General features: G+C 58.2%; 1 protein-coding gene and 1 long non-coding RNA gene across 3 annotated transcripts in view; both read right to left on the reverse strand.

Moving 5' to 3' along the window:
- Nucleotides 1–17,691, reverse strand: part of Eefsec (eukaryotic elongation factor, selenocysteine-tRNA-specific) — a 217,099-nt gene that overhangs the window by 16,395 nt on the left and 183,013 nt on the right. For both annotated transcript variants that reach the window (XM_005387044.2, XM_005387043.2), the window contains exon 6: nucleotides 12,983–13,139. In XM_005387044.2, coding sequence (XP_005387101.1) covers nucleotides 12,983–13,139 — 157 coding nt within the window. The remainder of the gene's footprint in view (nucleotides 1–12,982; nucleotides 13,140–17,691) is intronic.
- LOC106148819 lies at nucleotides 6,596–12,976 on the reverse strand. Its single transcript, XR_001234518.1, has 2 exons — nucleotides 10,808–12,976; nucleotides 6,596–10,680 (listed from the first exon to the last, which is right to left on the reverse strand). It is a non-coding gene; the product is annotated as an uncharacterized LOC106148819 (long non-coding RNA).

The following is a 17,691-nucleotide window of genomic DNA, read 5'->3' on the forward strand; positions in this document are numbered from 1 at the left end:
CACTGCATCCCACTTCCTCTGCACTGCATCCCCTTCCTCTCCCACTGTGTCCCATTTCCTCTCCATGAAATCCTACTTCTCCCGTGGACCCCATTTCCGCTCTCACTGTATCCCACCTCCTCTCCCATGGCACTCCGCTGCCACGTCCACTGCATCCCACTTCCTTCCCCCTGCACCCCACTGCCTTGCCCATTGTATCCTATACCTCGTGCACCGCAGCCTTCCCACTCCCCTCCCCCGTAGCCCGGCCTATGTTCTGCGCTCCTCCCACAACCCTTGACCCCAGCCGCCGCCATCTCCCCTTCCATCTTGGCCCAGAATGCGCTCCTTCTCCCCGGTACGTCCTGAATCACAGCCGGGCCTGGCTGGACACTGCTTCTCTTCAGCCCTGCTCCTCCTCCCTGGTGCTCATCCATGGGGAGCCTCTGCCAGCATGTGTGGATCCCAGAGCCTGCAGGCGTAGAAGGCTCCTCAGAGGACGTGGGTTTTGGGGTCTTGCAAGGCTTGGCCTGGCCTTGGCCCAAGCTCACCCTCACATCAGGAGAACTCATCCTGCTGCCTGGGGGAGGACCAGCTTTGGGGGCCAGTTTCCAACTCTCTGGCTAGATCATTCCCTTTCAGCGGTCATCACTGTCCCTCCCTTTCCACTCACAACAAAGGTGACCACTCAGGAGGAGGGCACCAACCACAAACGAGATATTCAGCAGGTGTCTATGTCCCCTTCCTGAAGACACTGGGACAGACCCCAGGGCTGTGAAGCGACCACCTTGGGGGTCTCAACAAACGGGGACTCGGCACCCCAGGCCATCTGGCTCCACCCTCAGCAGAAAACTAGGCAAAGCCAACAGGAGCCTGCATTCCATGCAAACCCCTGGCCCCCTCTTCTCCCCGACAGAGGTGCTCAGAAGCCATATTCCCTCTGCCCAGAAAATGCCAGAAGAATTCCTGCAGAGGCCTGGGATTTGGGGCTCACTGCAGACCTCCGAGAAACCAGGATGAGCACTGCATCTGGGGAGAAACTAGATCCTGCATCAAACTGGCAAGGAACAGTAGATCAGATAATGCAAATGCCACTAGGACGGGAGGTCGGGATGGACGGCACCGCCACCCACAGAGTCCGCCCCACCTGCAGGTGCACATGTCCCAGGAGCACACAGCTCTGTTTCTGGGACCTGGCTGGAGGGATTCACGCTGCCTCTCTGCAGTGGGAAATGGTGACCTGAGTGTCCTCAGACAGGAACTAGGCATACGAACCAGTCTATTTAGCAGATGTGCCAACCAGAACAGCAAGTTCCACAAAGAAAATAGCAATCGTTCTCTGGCCACACCCAATTCAGTGTGTAGCTATGCGTGTGAAAATTTCACACACATACAAGCACACAAAAGTAGAGCATTTCTAATCCAAAAGTCCAAAATCCAAAAGTGTTCTAAGATCTGAAATGCAGAGGATGTTTAGGGACATTTCAGCTTTGGGATTTTTGCACTGAGGGTGCTCAACTGGTAAAGTCTATGCAAATATTCCAAAATCTGAAAACCTCCAAACCTAAACACATCTGGTCCCAAGCATTTTGGGTAAGGGATGTTCCTTTGCACACAGATAGGGAAGACAAAACACAGGGTGATGAAGCCACAGGAGGGACAGAGTGCGTTACCCCCAGGGAGAGTGGTGGCTGGGCTTGGCTACCTCTGCATTTCATCCTTACACAGAAGGCGAGGGAGGCTGCGAGAGTGTCAGGAAGCCTAAGCTGAGCTCCCATTCAGCTGACCTTGCTGGCTATGGGTTGTCTATGCTCCTCTGTGTGGCACAGGTTTGTTCAGTTAAAAATAAATTTTAAGCCAGGCATGGTAGTGTATGCCTGTAATCCCAGCACTCTGGGAAACTGATGTAGGAGGACTGAAAGTTTGAGCCCAGCCTGGGCAACTTAGTGACTTGGTGAGAACTTGTCCAAAATATAAAATAAAAAAAAAAAAATAGCTGGGGATGGAGCACAGGGCAAAGGCCCTGGGTTCAATTCCCAGTGCTGCCCCAACACAAATATTTTAGACAATCACACAGACACATGCAAGTGCGCCGGCCTCTATTTCTGTGTCAGCCTCAGACAGGTGTCAGGGAGCAGGCACCCAGCCCTCACAGCCATGCCCCTGCGTCAGGCCCTCCTTCACTTGTCTCCCCACCTGCTCCCTACACCACACACCTGGCCCCAGAAGCTACCAGTTAGTCGCATGTGGCACAGAGTGACAGCACCCACCACGCAGCTGCCCTGCGGTGGGGCAGGGTGCGGAACAAATCCGCCAATGCACAGAGCAGCCAGAGGGGCCCTGCGGACCGCCTCGGTGTCAAAGTGCCAAGATGGAGAGGCACCTGGGGACGGCGGCTGGGCCACTGCACCTGGGGTCGGGAGGTTGCAGAGGAAGCACTGTGATACTCCCTCGCTTCCCCCTTTTCTGTGCTGTCTTCCGAACAGGTCCCAGGGCAGGCCTCTGCCACAGCCGGAATGGATGCCCCCCTTCATCCTCTTCCAGGGGCCCAGAGCTGCGATGGCCACCCAGAGAAGCCCCTGGCCCCTGGCCCGCCTTGCAGGGATGACAGGGGACCCAGCCCAGGGTGAGCTGGCCAGCAGATGGTTCCTGTCCACGGCGCTGTGTTTATGTTAATTGCAGATATTTTTAACGTATTGTGTTACTCCATCCATCTTTGTGAACGGTCCATCTTGTAAAATTCTTTTAATTATGTTATTTTTCCTTGCCTATCTTCATCATCTACAATTATTTATAATGTCACTGTCTTTGTTTCAAATGCTGGGTATAAACATTGTTGTAGCAGTTCTTCGATGGGGTTCATATAGTTTTTACAATTGCTTTGAAATGCTTCAATGGCCAAGGGGGAGGAGGCTGGCTGCTCGCATGGGGAAGAGACCCCGAAGTGCTCTCTGCTCTTGGTTCCAGCCACTCCTCTGAAGCTCAGACAGCACACACCCGGTGGGGGTGGCAGTCCTGGTCGGCGGCTGGATTAGGTTTCAGAACCGCTGTCCCCATAGACACGGGGCAGGATCCGCAAAGGGCACTGGCAGGGTAAGACGCCGAGGAGAAAGACTAATGGTTTGTTTTCATTTTTATAGGGATTTTCTGAAACCTCAACTTTCACCTCTCACCCCTTTTCAACTCTTTTTTCCTGAGCAGGCTGTTGGCCAGGTTTCCCGTGAGAGCAGTGGAGGCCGTGGGGACGGGGTACAGTGGAACGCATGCCTGCCTGGGCCTCAGGTGTGCCCATGCCACGCCTCACAAAGCCAGTGTTGGACCTCCCTGGGGGTAGAGTGGCCAGGCTGTTGGGGCTAGGTCAGCAGCCAGTAGCGGGTGGGTACAGAGGGTTGTGGCCTTGAAGGGGACCTTGGCTGCCCAGAGATGACAGGCCCCCACTGCTGAGCGCTGTCACAGGCCAGGAGGCAACAGGGCCAAGTGCCATGGACTGAGACCCTGAGTCAAAATAAACCTCTCCTCCTTATATGCTGGTTATCCCAGGTATTTTGCTACAGTGGCAGAAAGCTGGCTCCATCACATGTGGGTTTCCTGCCACTCTGGCCCAGTGCTTGGGGCAGCCCCTGGGATTCCTTGAGGAACAGTTCTAGTGCAGGAGGAGCACGTGGCCCAGGCTGTCCAATGGGCCCGGAGTGCCTCGACACACGGCTGGCGTGGCGGTGAGCAGGGCCCGGCGTGTGGGTGGGAGGAATACCCAGAACTCTCTGCGAGGTTCCTGGAGGAGGCCAGGTCCTGGGACTGCACAGCATATTCTGAACTCGGTGGGTCATGGCACTTGGGTCAGCTGAGGCGAATTCTGTCATCTGTACCTGACATGTAACTGGCCCATTTCTTAGTCCCGCCTGGCTTTAGGGGGTGACACTGGAGCAAGGAGGACGGCGGTGATCCCGGGGGTCTGCTCACTATGCTGCAGCCTTGAGCATGGGCCTGGGACTTGCAGGTGTCATGGACGCCACACGGAGGTGAGTGCTGACCAGACAGATCCGTAACTCCTGACCCTAGCCCTCCCTGATGGCCCAGGATGGCAGCCTGTGCAGGAGACAGGACAACATCAGGCCCACTGAAGGGGACAGGGACCTGGAGGCTCTGCAAGCATTTTCTCCTTTACCCACTCAGAGACATGGCTGCACTTTTGTTGTTTCCCTTTGCATGATCCCATTCTCATCCCAAGAACTGTGTGGGGGCCCTTCCTGAAAGTCCCCAAGTCTCCCCGATGTCACACTGGCGCCCACTGAAGGGTGTGCGTGCAGATGCGCACCCACAATACAGCTCATACTCAACGTCAGGAAGCTCCAGGGTGACGTGGGGCTCAGCTAGAAGAGCAGGAGAAAACCAGTAGGCCCCTAACTAGAGACAGACAGGGTTAACTTTGGTCCCTTGGCAGGCGACACAGGCAGCCCCTAGAAGTGAGGGGGGTCCAGGGAGCAGTCAGAGCCCAGAGCAAGGAAGTAGGTATGTGTGGGGCACAGGGTGGCAGCCCTGTCACCGAGCTATGAAGACGACCGACCGCACTGGTAGTGGCCTGAGCAGCTGTGCACCCCGGGTACCGCCCATGGGCACCTGCCTGCTCCTGAAGAGGCTGCCTTGTCACCCTGCTGGGAGCCTGGCCAAGGAGGAGGGCACTCGGAGGGCTAGCTCCTGGCTGGAGCCCTCCTGCCTCACCTGCTGCCTGTGGAGTGGAACTGAAGTCCCTGAGGTGTCGGAGTGAGGAGACTGGGTAACTCGTCTCCAGCACCTCACACTCTCTTGCCTATGTGGCCATGTACTTCTATGGGTGAGAAGCGGGTTAGGGGACACACACAACACTGGTCTTTCTGGATTCCCCCTGAAGGTGGGAGATGGGGTGGGAGCACCCTGTCAGGAGGTTGGGCCCCGGCACCAGCCGTGTTGAAGGGGAGGCTATGCATGGATGAGGACTCCCTGGATGGGCCCGACCCCAAACTCTGTGTGTCCTTGGGCCCTTCTCACTGGCCAGGGCCTCCCCAGACAGGTCTGAAGTGCTTTACTCTGTACCCAACCAGTGCTGAGCTGCTCACCTGCCTCTCTATCCCCTCTCCATACCCAGCCTCGAGGCTCTCAGTCTTGCCCTCACCACCAGCCACAGGAAGTTTTCCGATGGGGCCCCTCCATGTATACCACCTCTAATGGCCTCCACCAGCCCCTTGGACCTGGGGTTCTTGATGGGGAGATTCTGCACCCCCCCCCCAGGGGACATGTGGTCACATCAAGAGGGCTTCTGTTGTCACCTCTTGGCATGGAATGTTACTGGGACCTTGTGAGAAGAGGCCAGGGGCATTCACGGGTGGCCTGCAGTGCCAGGAGCCAGGATACAGAAACGTCATGTGTCTGGGGAGAGGCTTTGTGGAGGCCAAGGCCAGATGCCAGCACAGAGCACAGCCTCTCAGGCATCTTCTCCTCTCCTTCTGCCAAGACCTTACCGGAGTTGGACTGAGCTGCCAGAGGCTCCCAGCCTTGGCCCCGAGTGGTACCTCGGGAGACCCACAAGGGAGGTGCCACTGCTATAAACCCCACTCCCACATCAGCCCTTGAACACACCAAGGGAATGAGCTCCAATACACAAAGCGCTTAGGACAGGTCCCAGGCATCCTGTCACACAGGGCACACTGGTTTCTATTACTGTTACCCTGCCCAGCCTCCAGGCCTAGGCATGTCCTGCTCCTTCTGTCCTGAAGGCCTGTTCTCCCTTTTGCTACCTGGGGAAACTGCCTCACCCTCAAGACCACCCAAGCTTGCCTGACTCAGTGAGCACCCCCTCCTGCAAGGGAGCAGTCACGTCATCCTCTTGGTCCCCATGTCCCTCTCCCCTTTAGGGTGTCCAGGGTGGTTGCCACCTTCTGAAGTCCTTTCTACCAGCTGTGCTTGGGTGTGCTGTCAGCCACAGCAGGGAGGAGAGAAGGGACAGGCTTGGAGGAAGCACCCACCTCCTAGGGTGGTAGAGATGCACGGCATCCCAGGCTCAGCCCCCAGAGGACTAGCCCACCTTACTGACACCAGCCCTCGACTTCCAAAGGGACTGCAGAAGTATCCTACGTGGGATATGGCCACTGAGCTCCTGCCACAGCCGTGCCCAGGCCCTGTCTTTACACTCAGCAACACTAAACATACCTTCCCCAGCAGCCAAACTGAGCACCACTGTGAAGAGCACTGGGACCCTGTGTGCATCCCTGCAGGCTATGCTGAGGACACCAGATCTCCTTGTGTGATTCATTCCAGACATGCACACTGTAGCCCAGCTGTGACAAAGCTTCAGGCAGACGGACCTGAGGACTGCAGGCCGGCTCCTTTTCAAAACATCCATGGCGGGGCTGGGGGTATGTCTCGGGTAGCCTCCTTGGCTAGTGTGCTAGGGCTCTGGGTTCCTTCTCCAGCACTGCCAAACCAAATCAAACCAAACCAAACCACTGAACCAAACCAGATCAAATGTTGGTGTCGGGAAACAAAGCAGACCTCACAACCCACAGTGGTGCCCTCCTTCCCTGAGCCCGAATCCAGAAATGCCTGAGAAGTTACTTGGCATCTTACATCACAGCAAAAATGCTAACTATCTCAAGTGACAAGTGTATTTCATTCCTACAGGAGGATGTCCTATTCCTAGGAACAGGGGCTGAAGATCACAGGCACAGCCTTGGCACGACAGCTGGCATTCAAAGGGCTCATGCACGCACTGGGAAAGCGACCACAACAGCCTGGTAGCAGCTGTCAGGCTCGGTGGGGCAGCACTCCGAGAGGTGCACCTCAGCTCTCCTCCTGCTCGGAGTCGTCCACAGTGCAGGGAGGGGGCCCTCCACACAACGCATCTGACGAGGACACCAGCTCAGAAAGGCTCACATTCCGGCCGGGGCTGCAGCTCCCGTCTGCTGACTCTTTCTTGGTGACATCCCCTGCTTCCAAAGTCTCGGAGTGCGCAGAAGATGCCAAGTGTGCACGAATGCCAGCCCTGCCAACGTCTTTCAGCAAGAGCCAATGTGGTGCTGGCAGGAACCACACTCCAGGCAGCTGGCCGAGGGCTCCAGGGGAAGCCCAAGGACAAGAGACAGGGCTGCTCCACAGACTGCAGCCGCCACCAGAGGCTGGCCAGGCAGGACAGCAGGTTTTACGGGGGAAGGAAAGCAGTTTCATCTGAGCCCCAGGGGAGCACACAGCCCAGCACAATGCCATGCACAACCCCAGAACTCTCAGCATCCTCATCCTTGGGCACAAAGGCAACTCTTTACTTTTTCTTCCGTGGGTTTCTAGGAGTCTTGCAGCCCAGTGCTGTCAGGTTCCCTTCTATCTGGCCGCCCCAGGGTCTGGACGGTCACCTAGGTGTCCCTTCAGGGAGCTGAGAGGAAAGATTCTCCTATAGGTTGCAGTAGAGAAAGGGGCAGTGTATCACAGGCCTGGCACCAGCACGGGGCCACACCTGGTGGCCCATGTCTGAGAAGCTGTCGCGTAAAAATAATCCACGTTGCTAGTCTCTCTTGAAACACTGGATGATGTGGTGACACTGTGGCCACTAGAGCCCAGCAACACTGGTGTGCAGCTGAGTGGTGGCGCCTCTGCAGATGTGCCAGGCCTTGGCCCTGCACCACCAGGCTTCCAGGGGCAAACAGGCCAGGCAAGGGGGCCACCTCACCTTCTAGGCACCAGGCACATGCTGGGCACTTGAGACTGGACTGTCACACACTATACCAGCTGGACGCCCAGGACACCCTGCAAAGTGGGCCCAGGAAGGTGAACGTGTGGGGAAGGTGGCCTGATTCACGGTGGTGCAGCCACGGCCAGGCAGGGATTTTAATGCAGGCAGTTGTTTAAACTCTTCTTCTTTCAAACAAAATACAGAAGACACCATTCCTTGTATGTGGGGGCTGCAGGTCTACACCAAATGCAGCCATCCACCCAACTCTGCGCCTGCTGTGGCTGAAGACAGGAAATGCTGCTGCTGACCTCAGACAAAGGCTGTGACCCAGGCCTACGCATGCAACTCCTCCATAGAGTCCTGGAGGCCCAGTTCTCCTAGCTGGTGGTGGCAGGAACAAGCATCGAGCAAGCAAATGCAGAACCCTGGCCCTGTGTACGGCCTGCCCGCAGGGAAGCTGGCTTGCATGGGGGTGGGCCTGAGCAAGGTGGTGGCGCTAGAGGCCTGCTGTTCTGGGTGGGAGGAAGTGCCAGGACAGGGTATCTTACTGGACAGCTGGTTCCTCCACCTACCAGAGGGAGCCAGGGCAAGGCAAGGCCGACAGTCTCGGGTGTCAGGACTGAACTGACGTGTCAACAGTCCTGGGGTGTCAGGCCCAGCTGCAGCTGAGGTGCCCCTCTCATGCCTGGGTCTCTAAGCCCAGGCTCCTTCCCTGTAATGTGCGGGAGGGGACTTAAGTCCGTGGTCCTCAGCCTAAGGACAGGCAGAATCCTGTCACAGTCTTAGAGATGAGGCTTTAACTCACAGACACGGGAATCCACACTGGTGGACTGAGGCTGAGGTGACACTCATGGCCTGCAGGAATGGCCCTCACAGCACTGCTGTGCCCTTTATGCTATGTGTGGGCCTACACGGGCATGTTCTAGGAACACAGAGGCCTCACATGTCTTCACCGTCCAGAGCAGTGCCCCCTGTAAGTCGCTTTGATGCCAGCCTTAGCCGGGGGCTCCGCAATAAGACCTCGGGTACCACACAGCACAAATGTGGCCCACAAATGTGGCTCAGAAGCAGGTGGGAGACCATCTGCATAATGTCACCCTTCTCACTGTGACGAACTGAACGCATCCCCACCTTCACAGGCAGAGGTACCAGCCTCCAGGACCTCACAGTGAGGCTGTGGTCTTACAAGAAGGGAAGTTAACACGAGGCTATCATGGTGAGTCCTAATCCCATAGGTGACGGGTACCCTTGTTAGAACAGACGAGGACACAGGCACACACAGGAGACCACATGCAGACACAAGGAGAGTGTGGCATCCACAAGCCAAGGAGAAAGGCCTCCGTCAAACCAGCCCTGCCAGCCCCTGTGAACTTGGACTGCCAGCCTCTGACCTGGCACAGGGATGCCTGCTGTGGGCCCCCAGCCTGAGCTGCAAGGGAGCAGGGGCTCTGGGGGCTGGGTGCACACAGCACTGTGGACACAGACAATCCACAGCGAATTCATGGAGCCGGGCACCCAAAAGCTAGAGCTGTGTCTGACACCGGGACAAAGGCTTGTACGTGGAAGAGCAGGTACTTGGTACAGGAAGGCTGGCGAAAGGAAGATGGCCAGTGATACCAGGCCTGCTGGGCGAGGAGGGACCAGCAGGCAACCGCATGTACCATAGGCTTCCTAGCTCTGACCTGGACAAGCAAGGGCCCACAGCCCTGGCCTGGCTCCCTGTCCTCCCAAGCTGGTGAGGGGGCATGCAAAGTACTGTCTGTGGACAGCATAGACTCCGCATCACCTCCAACTCCACGCCAGCATCCAACAGAAACTCTGACACGGCAGGGTTCTGTCAGTAGCACCAAAATCCTGGTGGAGGAATGAAGAATGCCAGCTGTCCGGGACATAGAGTGACTGAGCCTGCCTGCTGTCTCCACACATGGTGCAGGATTCTGCTGGAACCTGAGTCCTGGGAATGGGTGGGAGCCCCCTAGAGAGGGGTTCTGCGTCCACAGCAGCCTCCCTAGGGACCAGGGGCAGATTAAGACACTGGCCACCACTGACTGCCACCGTGAGCAAGGAGCATCCACCCCCTGCCCTGTGGAATGGGACAGTACCACGTGTGGCCGTGGAGAGGTGGGTAAAGTGCTGGTGGTGGCACCAGTGGTAGCTGCAGTGGTGGCCAAGACTTGGTGGCAATCCTTCCTGTCCAGTTTCTGTACAGAGGGCCTCTGGCAGAGTGGTCAGGAGTGAGCGCTCTAGGTTGAACCCTAGCTCTGACACTTACCAGACAGGCTGTACCGCGCACACTGAGCCGCAGCTCCTCCTGTAAAGGATGACCTGTGCTGAGGGCCGTGGGGACAATGCAGGGGTAGGCGACAGCACTTTCAGGGGCTTACTGGACTCCTCACTTTGAGGGCTGGCCGAGGAGTGAACCAAGGTCCCTATGGGTCCACACCTCTGGGCATGATTCTACAATTCCCTTTCATTTGGGTCCCATCTGCCTAGAGTCCATGAAGTTGTGACTGATAATAATTTAAAAGCTTATTAAAGATTCCCAAGAGCTGATCACCCTAAGTGACAATCAGCAGGATCTGCAACCTCTAGTGACCCTGTAGTAAGACCAAGCTCCTACTCACAAGAAAAGTGCTGGGCCCCTGGCATGAAGGAGGCACCCATGAGCAAGATGGGCATTACTGTGGTCCTGGGGGGCACTGTGGCCCTGGCCTCCACCTAGCGAGTGCTTAAAGCTCTGTGCTTTGGCAGCTGCATGGTCACTCGGTGGGAAGGGTGTGTGGGAGGATGCAGGGCCCGGGGCTTTCTGTGCCAGGCCCAGCTCCGAACACGCTATGCTAAAGCCGCACTCAGGAGTCTCCCCTGAGTGGCCCATGAGGAGCCCCATGGAGGAGGCGCCTACCATGTACCCGGTGGCTGGCGGGTCTGGCGCAGGCTGAAGGGTTTCAGAGGAGAAAGCTTCATGCACATTTGTCTCCTCCTCTTCCGGAGCGAGCAACGCAGAGCTGGAAGGCATCAGGAACAAGTCCCCTCCACCTGTCACCCAGCTCTTCTCCAGTGGGAAGTCCCCAAGAGGGGGCTCTTGTCCCCCACCATGTGGGGACGCGAGGGGGGTGGGACCTGCGGCCCTACCTCAGGGCTCTCAGGACGTGGTGACCCAGCCGCACGGGCAGGGGCCTCATCAATGCCCAGTACCTTCCTCTGGCTGCCCTTTCTCCAGCACAGCCACTGCGGGGTCCCGATAGCACGAGGGCTCTGTGGGGAGCAGTGCCGGAAATGCAGGCTTCTTGGCCCTTCCTCCGGCCTCTGACTGCTGGCTGCCCCAGCACAGGCTATTTCACCGAGACAGTGTTTTTAATCAGAGTGAGACAGAAGGGACCCAGGGCCCACATCCCCACGCAGTGAGAGTCAAACGCTGCCCGTCATCTAGCTCTGCAACCCCTGCCCAGCCCTGCTGGCACCTGACCTGCAACCCAGGCAGGGGCTGCCACAAGCACACCCAAAGGACCCTGCCTGTCTGGCCCGGCCCAGCTTGCTCTGCAGGGTGTAGTCCTGACCCCATCGCTTCCCACGCTGAGGGGCCTCCGAGCACGGGACCGGAGCCCCTGCCACCCTGCAGCCCGCCACAGCCTTTCCTCCCCTGGTACAGGATGGCTCTCGCTTACTGCAGATGCTTTCACAATGAAGGCTCCTCAAAAAGGTTCAAGGGAGGCACCGGAGGGAGGGCCAGGGCGGGATGGAAGGAGGAGGGTGGGATGAAGGAATCTGCCCAGTGATGTTTAACAAGAGCGCCACAAACAGGAAGCAGACAACTAAGAAGGCTGCTGACCTGCAGAGGAATGTGAACTCCAGTGCACCACGCTGCCACATCCCTCTTCCCTCCACCCACCCCGCCTGGGAGCACGCCCACGCCGCCTCCTCCGGGCACAGCCAGCCCTGAGCGTGCCCTGGCCAGAGGGAGGGAGCCAAGCGGAGACCAACAGGTCCTAGACCCCCCAAGAAGGGTGAAGAAGGGTCTCCTCCCCCTTCCTGGGATAGTGCTTTGGAGGAGTGATGAGCATGCTCGGCTCCCTGCCCACTAGGCACTGCCCCTCTGGGTGCCTAGCCCTGCTGAGGCATCCCACAGGCCCTGTGGGCCTGGTAGCGTGGTCTGGAAGCTGGGCTGCCCGCCTAATCCCCTGCACGTTCCCTGGGGCCCAGGGAAAGGCCCAGGTTCTTGGGACAACACACATTCACGACGAGGGGGCCCACAGGACTCTGGGGCGGCTGAAGGCAGCACCGCAGAGGCCGAGGGGTGGTGGGTGAGTGGACGTGGTTTGGAAGGTGGAGGATCCCACAGCTGGGGTGCTTTGCCTCCCTGGCTCAGCTCCAGCTTGGCAGGGGCCTGGGGGTACAGTCAAACAGAGTCAGCCCCGTGCCATGGAGGAGCAGGGCCCTGGCTGCCATGGTCTCCCCGGGAGGGGGCAGTATCGTCTGTGGCCTCGGGGCTTAGAGAAGGCCCTGGGGAAGCAACAGCCCCCTCACTTCCGCAGAGGAGCCAAAGCCCTGCTTGCTGGCTAGGGGCTGGCGCACCGCCCTGTCCTTAGGGAAACTTCCCCATGGACACCACACTGCTGTGCTGACAGAGCCCCTTGCTGGCTGCCCCTTGTTTTCACAGTCAGCCTGGAGCTCTGACGCAGAGGACAGGAATGGCCCGGGTGACACTGAGGGGAGGCTGACGGGCTCAGGAGGAAATGCTTCAACTTGGCTGCACTGGGAACTTTTGTAAGACAATGGTGGGGAATAGAAGATCAGAGACCATACTGCGTGATGTGAATGTTCCCTTGGTCCCCCCCATACCTTCTTTCTGTGCAAACATGCACACGCACATACACGTATACACACACGGGGTGTTCACTGTCTATCCCTCTCAGACCCGTGTAAAATGCAAGTGGAATCAATGCCCAAGTGCCCAGGGACCAGTGCAGGGAGAAACTCAAGGTTCTGCCCCCTTGGCCCGGCAGCAACAAGGCCAGCCCGGCTCAAGGGTGGTCTGCCTCATGTCTACACTGTCATGTGCGATTACCATTGTGTCCCCCTCACAGACGAGCTGGGCCGTGTCCACGGTCACCCCCAGGGGTGGAGTGGGAGTTCAGACTCTGACCTTGACCCTGCTCAGGCCAGACCCTGACCCCATGTTCAGATGCCCAGGATATATGCTGGAAAGGCAGGATCAGCAACCTGGGCCAAGCAGCACATCCTGGAACCACCTCTGCCACTCCCCTGTGCCCTGCAGTGTGCCGGAGCTGGAGGAGACAGTGCGCTTACCAGGGATGTGGACCTTGAACTTGCCGCTCTGGCCAAAGGCACTGTCAATGACGCCCTGCTCTCCCGTGGACAGGTGTACCTTGAGCCCCACGAAGAGCTGGATATTAGTCTCCTTCTTGAACAGAGAGCGGCCAATCACACTGTAGTCATCCATCGCCTGCACGGACGGCCAGCATGGAGAGAGAGGAAGATGTCAGTAGGGTTTGCATCTTCTGTGGGCCCCCACACCCCTGCTCTTGCTGCCCCTCATCTTTGGGTGGGTGCCTAGGCTGAGAGGGGATGCAAGTGTATGAAGACATGGCGGGGCCAGCCTGACTGCATGAGCTGTGCACATCTGGAAGCTTTTCCAGATCTCTCCCCTCTGGCCAGGCCATCTCCTGTCCTCACCACCCCTGCTCTGCGAGTCCTCTCTCCCACGGCAAATGTGGGCCGGGATGCTGAGTGCCCTCCACTGGGGACTGCACAGAGATGACAAGTGTACAGCCTCTGCCCTGTCCATCCTGTCCTCCTGGGAGAAGCCATGCACCACAGTAGCAAGTGGCCCACAGCCTCTGTGGACCGCACCAGGACCACTGAGGACAGGCACGAGCGACCATGGGCATTGTGTTCTGTGTCAGACAGCAGAGTGTGAGGCGAGGGAGGTGCGCTCCCCTGCCACACCAACAGAGTCAGATGCTGGGAAGGACTCGGGAGCAGCCTCCCCATGCCCAGGCACTTTCACACACACCCTCTCTCTTGATGACCTTTGAAATGCTTGCATGGATGAAGACACCCACCAAGTGACCCTTGTATGCTGTGGGGAAAGGATAGATTCTCTTGTCACTTCTAGTCCACAAGGACATCTGCAGCCCTACTCCGAGCTGGGCAGGCTTTCTGGTCACACACTGGGCTGCCCCAGAGAGCTGGTGCTCAGGCCTCTCTAGAGCTGCTCCCTCCACCCCAACCCACATCCCCCAAATCAAAGGTACACGGGGTCTACCAGGACCCCTGTACCCCCTGGCAACCCCAGCCCAGGACACTCATCCAGCCACCACAACCCCTCCAGGGCCGAGGCTGGGGCTGGCTTGTGTCTACCCACTCTACAGCAAAACATTCACTGAGCTCCGGAGCAAGGGGCAGGGAATAGAATGGTTACAGCACTAGCTCTAAAGCCAGACTCTGCCTTTAAACCTGGTAGCTGCGTGACCTGGGAAAGGTGGCGAACTCACTGTGCCTCAGTTTCTCTAGTAGAAAGTGTGAAGATGAAAATAAGAGAAAGCCACACTCTTGGAGAGGGGGTCTGGCAGCCCCTGGAGCACATGTGGTGAGAGAGTGAGCTGGACAGACGTGGTCGCTATGTCCTGACACAGTCACAGAGCCTCCGGAGGGAGAAAAGGAAGCTGACCCAGAGGTGGCACAAACAGAGGACTGGGTGCTCCAGGCTCCCAGCAGGGCCCAAGGCAGTGGGGAATGAAGGGCACAGGGTACGAGACTGTGAGAGTCACAAGGGCGACTGTGCAGGCCGAGTCTCCCTGCAGGAGGCAATGCGGCCTGTGGAACGGGGTGGCTCTGGCTCCTCTCGAGAAGGGGTCAGTGGGGACAGCAGCAGGACAGAGAAGCGGCTTGGGCTAGAGAGGGAGACAGGTCCAGATGGCCACATGCACAAGGACCCTTCAAAGGAAGGGTCCCCTGGTGGAAGCTACTGTCTGCCCCTCAGGTTTCTGGATGGCTCCACACCTAGGGGAGTCCACAGGCCCAGTCCCATGGGCTCACAGCAGCTCAGTCTGGCCCTAGGGCAGCTGCACCATCAGGAGGCCCTTGGGCACATCCAGGAGGAACCACGCTTGAGGGGTGGCCAGGCTCGGGCCAGAAGGAGGCTGGCAGAAAGTGTGTGTGGTGTCCAGGTAGGGGTCCTGAGAGCCACATCCACAGTGCCACCCCTCAGCTGGCACAGGCGGCACACCCCCACTCTGGAAAGCTGCACCACCTTCCTGGTCTTAACTTCAGAAAGCGTGGCCTACACCCACCAAGCTCAGACTTTTAGAAACTTACAAATACTTCTTATGGAGAGAAAATCCCAGCACTACAACAAGCCAACGATCACCTGACAGTAAGCCAGTAACCAGAAGTATAGCCAAAAACAGACCCCGCATGGAGGCCTTTGCCCATGCTGATCCCTGCTGCTCCTGCCAACAATGCCCTGTGCGTGCCAGACTCAGGAGACAGCAGGGAGTCACCCAGCAGGCAGGGCTGGGCCTCTGTGTGAGGACAGGGCTGTGGACATCAAGACCAGTTCTGAGACTGGGGCTGCCGGCTTCTGCCCAGCTGACCAGGAAGAAGTGGGCACAAGGGCACTGGTATCCAAGCCTCGAGGGTGAGCACTTTCAGGGAGGACCTCGTGCTTCCTTCTGACTCGGAACCGAAGGGCACAGGGCCTCTGCGCATCCTGGGCCAGCCCTTGTGACAACAGCACCCTGGCGAGAGGTGGCGGCCTCCCTCTGTCCTCTCCGGAGGTGGGGACACCTAGCACCAAGTGGGCTGGGCTCTTCTCTGCCTTGGAAGCATCTCATTTCTACTCGGGCTTGGCCATGGGCCCCAGATAGATTGTTTTGAAAAGCAGAAACTGTCTCATTTACCCTAAAAACCTTTGGAAAAACATATCCTATTCTATTTGATTCATAGCACCAGATAAAAGGTACTCGCATTCCTCCTCTCCCCAGTGATTGATGAATCGGATACAAATAATGATAAGAATAACAATTTCCACTCGCACAGCCCTTTATAATTCACAGGCCTCATTCCCACACAGGGTCTCCTCCTCGTCCTTCAGGACTCAGCTTCAAGAGCTCCCCCAGGGCCACTCCTGCCCCAGTGGCTGGGTCTGTGTGGGCCTCCCCAGGAAGGACACAGAGTCGGGACAGGAGGACGTGCCCAGATAGCACGGGCTGCGCCATGCCACTCTGCCTGCCTTTGCTCACCTCTGCCCAGGGCTCCTGCCAGCGCACTCTTTGCTGCCAGCTGGGGCACTGAGCTGAGCAGGTTTGATGGCTCTGGGATGGGTCCCTCCTTTCCCTACCCAGCCTCAGTCCCACGGGCCATCTTCAGGAGGAGAAAGGTGCCCTTCAGCCCAGCCCTTGCTGTCTGGGCTCCTTCCCACTGAAGCCCTCTGGCCCCTCACCCGCAGGGCCTTTATTCTTGTCGCAGAGACTGGGGCTGAGGCCAGGATGAGGTCTGAGTGGGCCACGTCATGTGACAGCAGCAGCATGACAGAGCGGGAGCCCACACCGGCCAGGCCCAACACCAGCGAGCAGTGCGTGTGGTGGGCTCACCTGGGCCAAAGCGGCAGCCAGGATGCCCTGGGGCCCCTTGGAGGCAGAGCAAGGGTCCCAGGCCATTCCTTGCCCCTGGGGACAGATCTGACAGAGACATAGACCTGGCTCCAGCACCAAGAGCACCAGGAGCCCAGAGCCCACTTAGAGAATAGCCTTCTGAACCGCACTGGCAGGACCTCGGGCCTGGGTTCTCAGCTCGTCATCCTCTGCCCATAAGCCCTGCAGAGACTGCCATGACCTGGAGTGTGGCTATAAACAGGCCCTGTGCACAGCCCAGCGCAGGGTTCTCCTGGTCTGGACCTCAACGTCCTCAAAGTCTCCAAGCCTCTGAAGTGGGGCTTTTGGGGGTCACCTGGATCCCAAGGGCACCAGCCTCACAGGTGGACCAACTCTAGCATGAGCTCACAGTCCAGGAATGTGTGTGTGAGCCGGCTGGGAGGTGGAGGTCACGGGTCCATCTTTCCTCTGGCTCTACCTGCCCTCTGCTCCTAGCCTCCCTGCTGTGAGCAGCTGCCCTCTGCCACACCCTTCCACCCTGCGGTCGTTCCTTGGAGCCTGCTGACCATGGACTATGGACCGACACCGTGAGCCAGACAAACCCCTCTTCTACACTGTATACGACAAGTGTTCTGTCCTAGTGACAGAAGCTGAGGACAGACCTGAGAGCTGCTGTTACCTGATACCCCCAGCACAGGCCCAGACCCAGGCCTCGGCCTGGTGACCCTGTGGCCACAGCCTGCCCTCCCTGCATTCCACCTTGGTTCTGTCTGACCATCTGTCTGGCCTCAGATGGCCACCTGGCCAGCGTCACATCCTCACAGGTTTCTCTGTTGTTGGCTTCCTAGAGATGTGGGCTCCAGGAGGGCAGACCATGCCTTCTCCTGTACTCCTCCTCCTCTGCATTCTCTGCCCACAAAACTGGTGCCAACTGTCTCTCCGTGAGGGCCTGTGTGACGCTTAGCGAGCGGGTGGCTTGGGCCTGACCCCGCTCACTGCACACTGTGTGTTTATTAGCAGCCTCGCTGACATGCACCTGACACACAACAGCAGGCACAGCCCAGAAGCAAATCGCCTGACAAGTTTAGATGGGTCATACACCCAAGAAACCTTCCCACACCAGCCACTGCATGCGCCCACCGTCCCACACCTCCTCCCCATCTCCCTGCCCACAGTCCCTGCTCCTTGCCCCCACTCCTCACAGGACTGCACCGACCCACCCAGGCTCCACTCCGACACAACCCCTTCAGACAGCACCCCTCCGTTCCAGGACTGAGCCTGAGCCCTCCTGGCCTGCGCTGGCTGCGCTGTCTTACCCCTGCCAGCTGGCCCAGCCGTCACCTTGCTGGACTGGATGTTGAGGAAAGGTCTGTCCCCAGGCCTGGCCTCACACAGCCCTGC

Source organism: Chinchilla lanigera, unplaced genomic scaffold, assembly GCF_000276665.1.
Source record: "Chinchilla lanigera isolate Chin_1 unplaced genomic scaffold, ChiLan1.0 scaffold00028, whole genome shotgun sequence".
NCBI classification, from domain to species: Eukaryota; Metazoa; Chordata; class Mammalia; order Rodentia; family Chinchillidae; genus Chinchilla; species Chinchilla lanigera.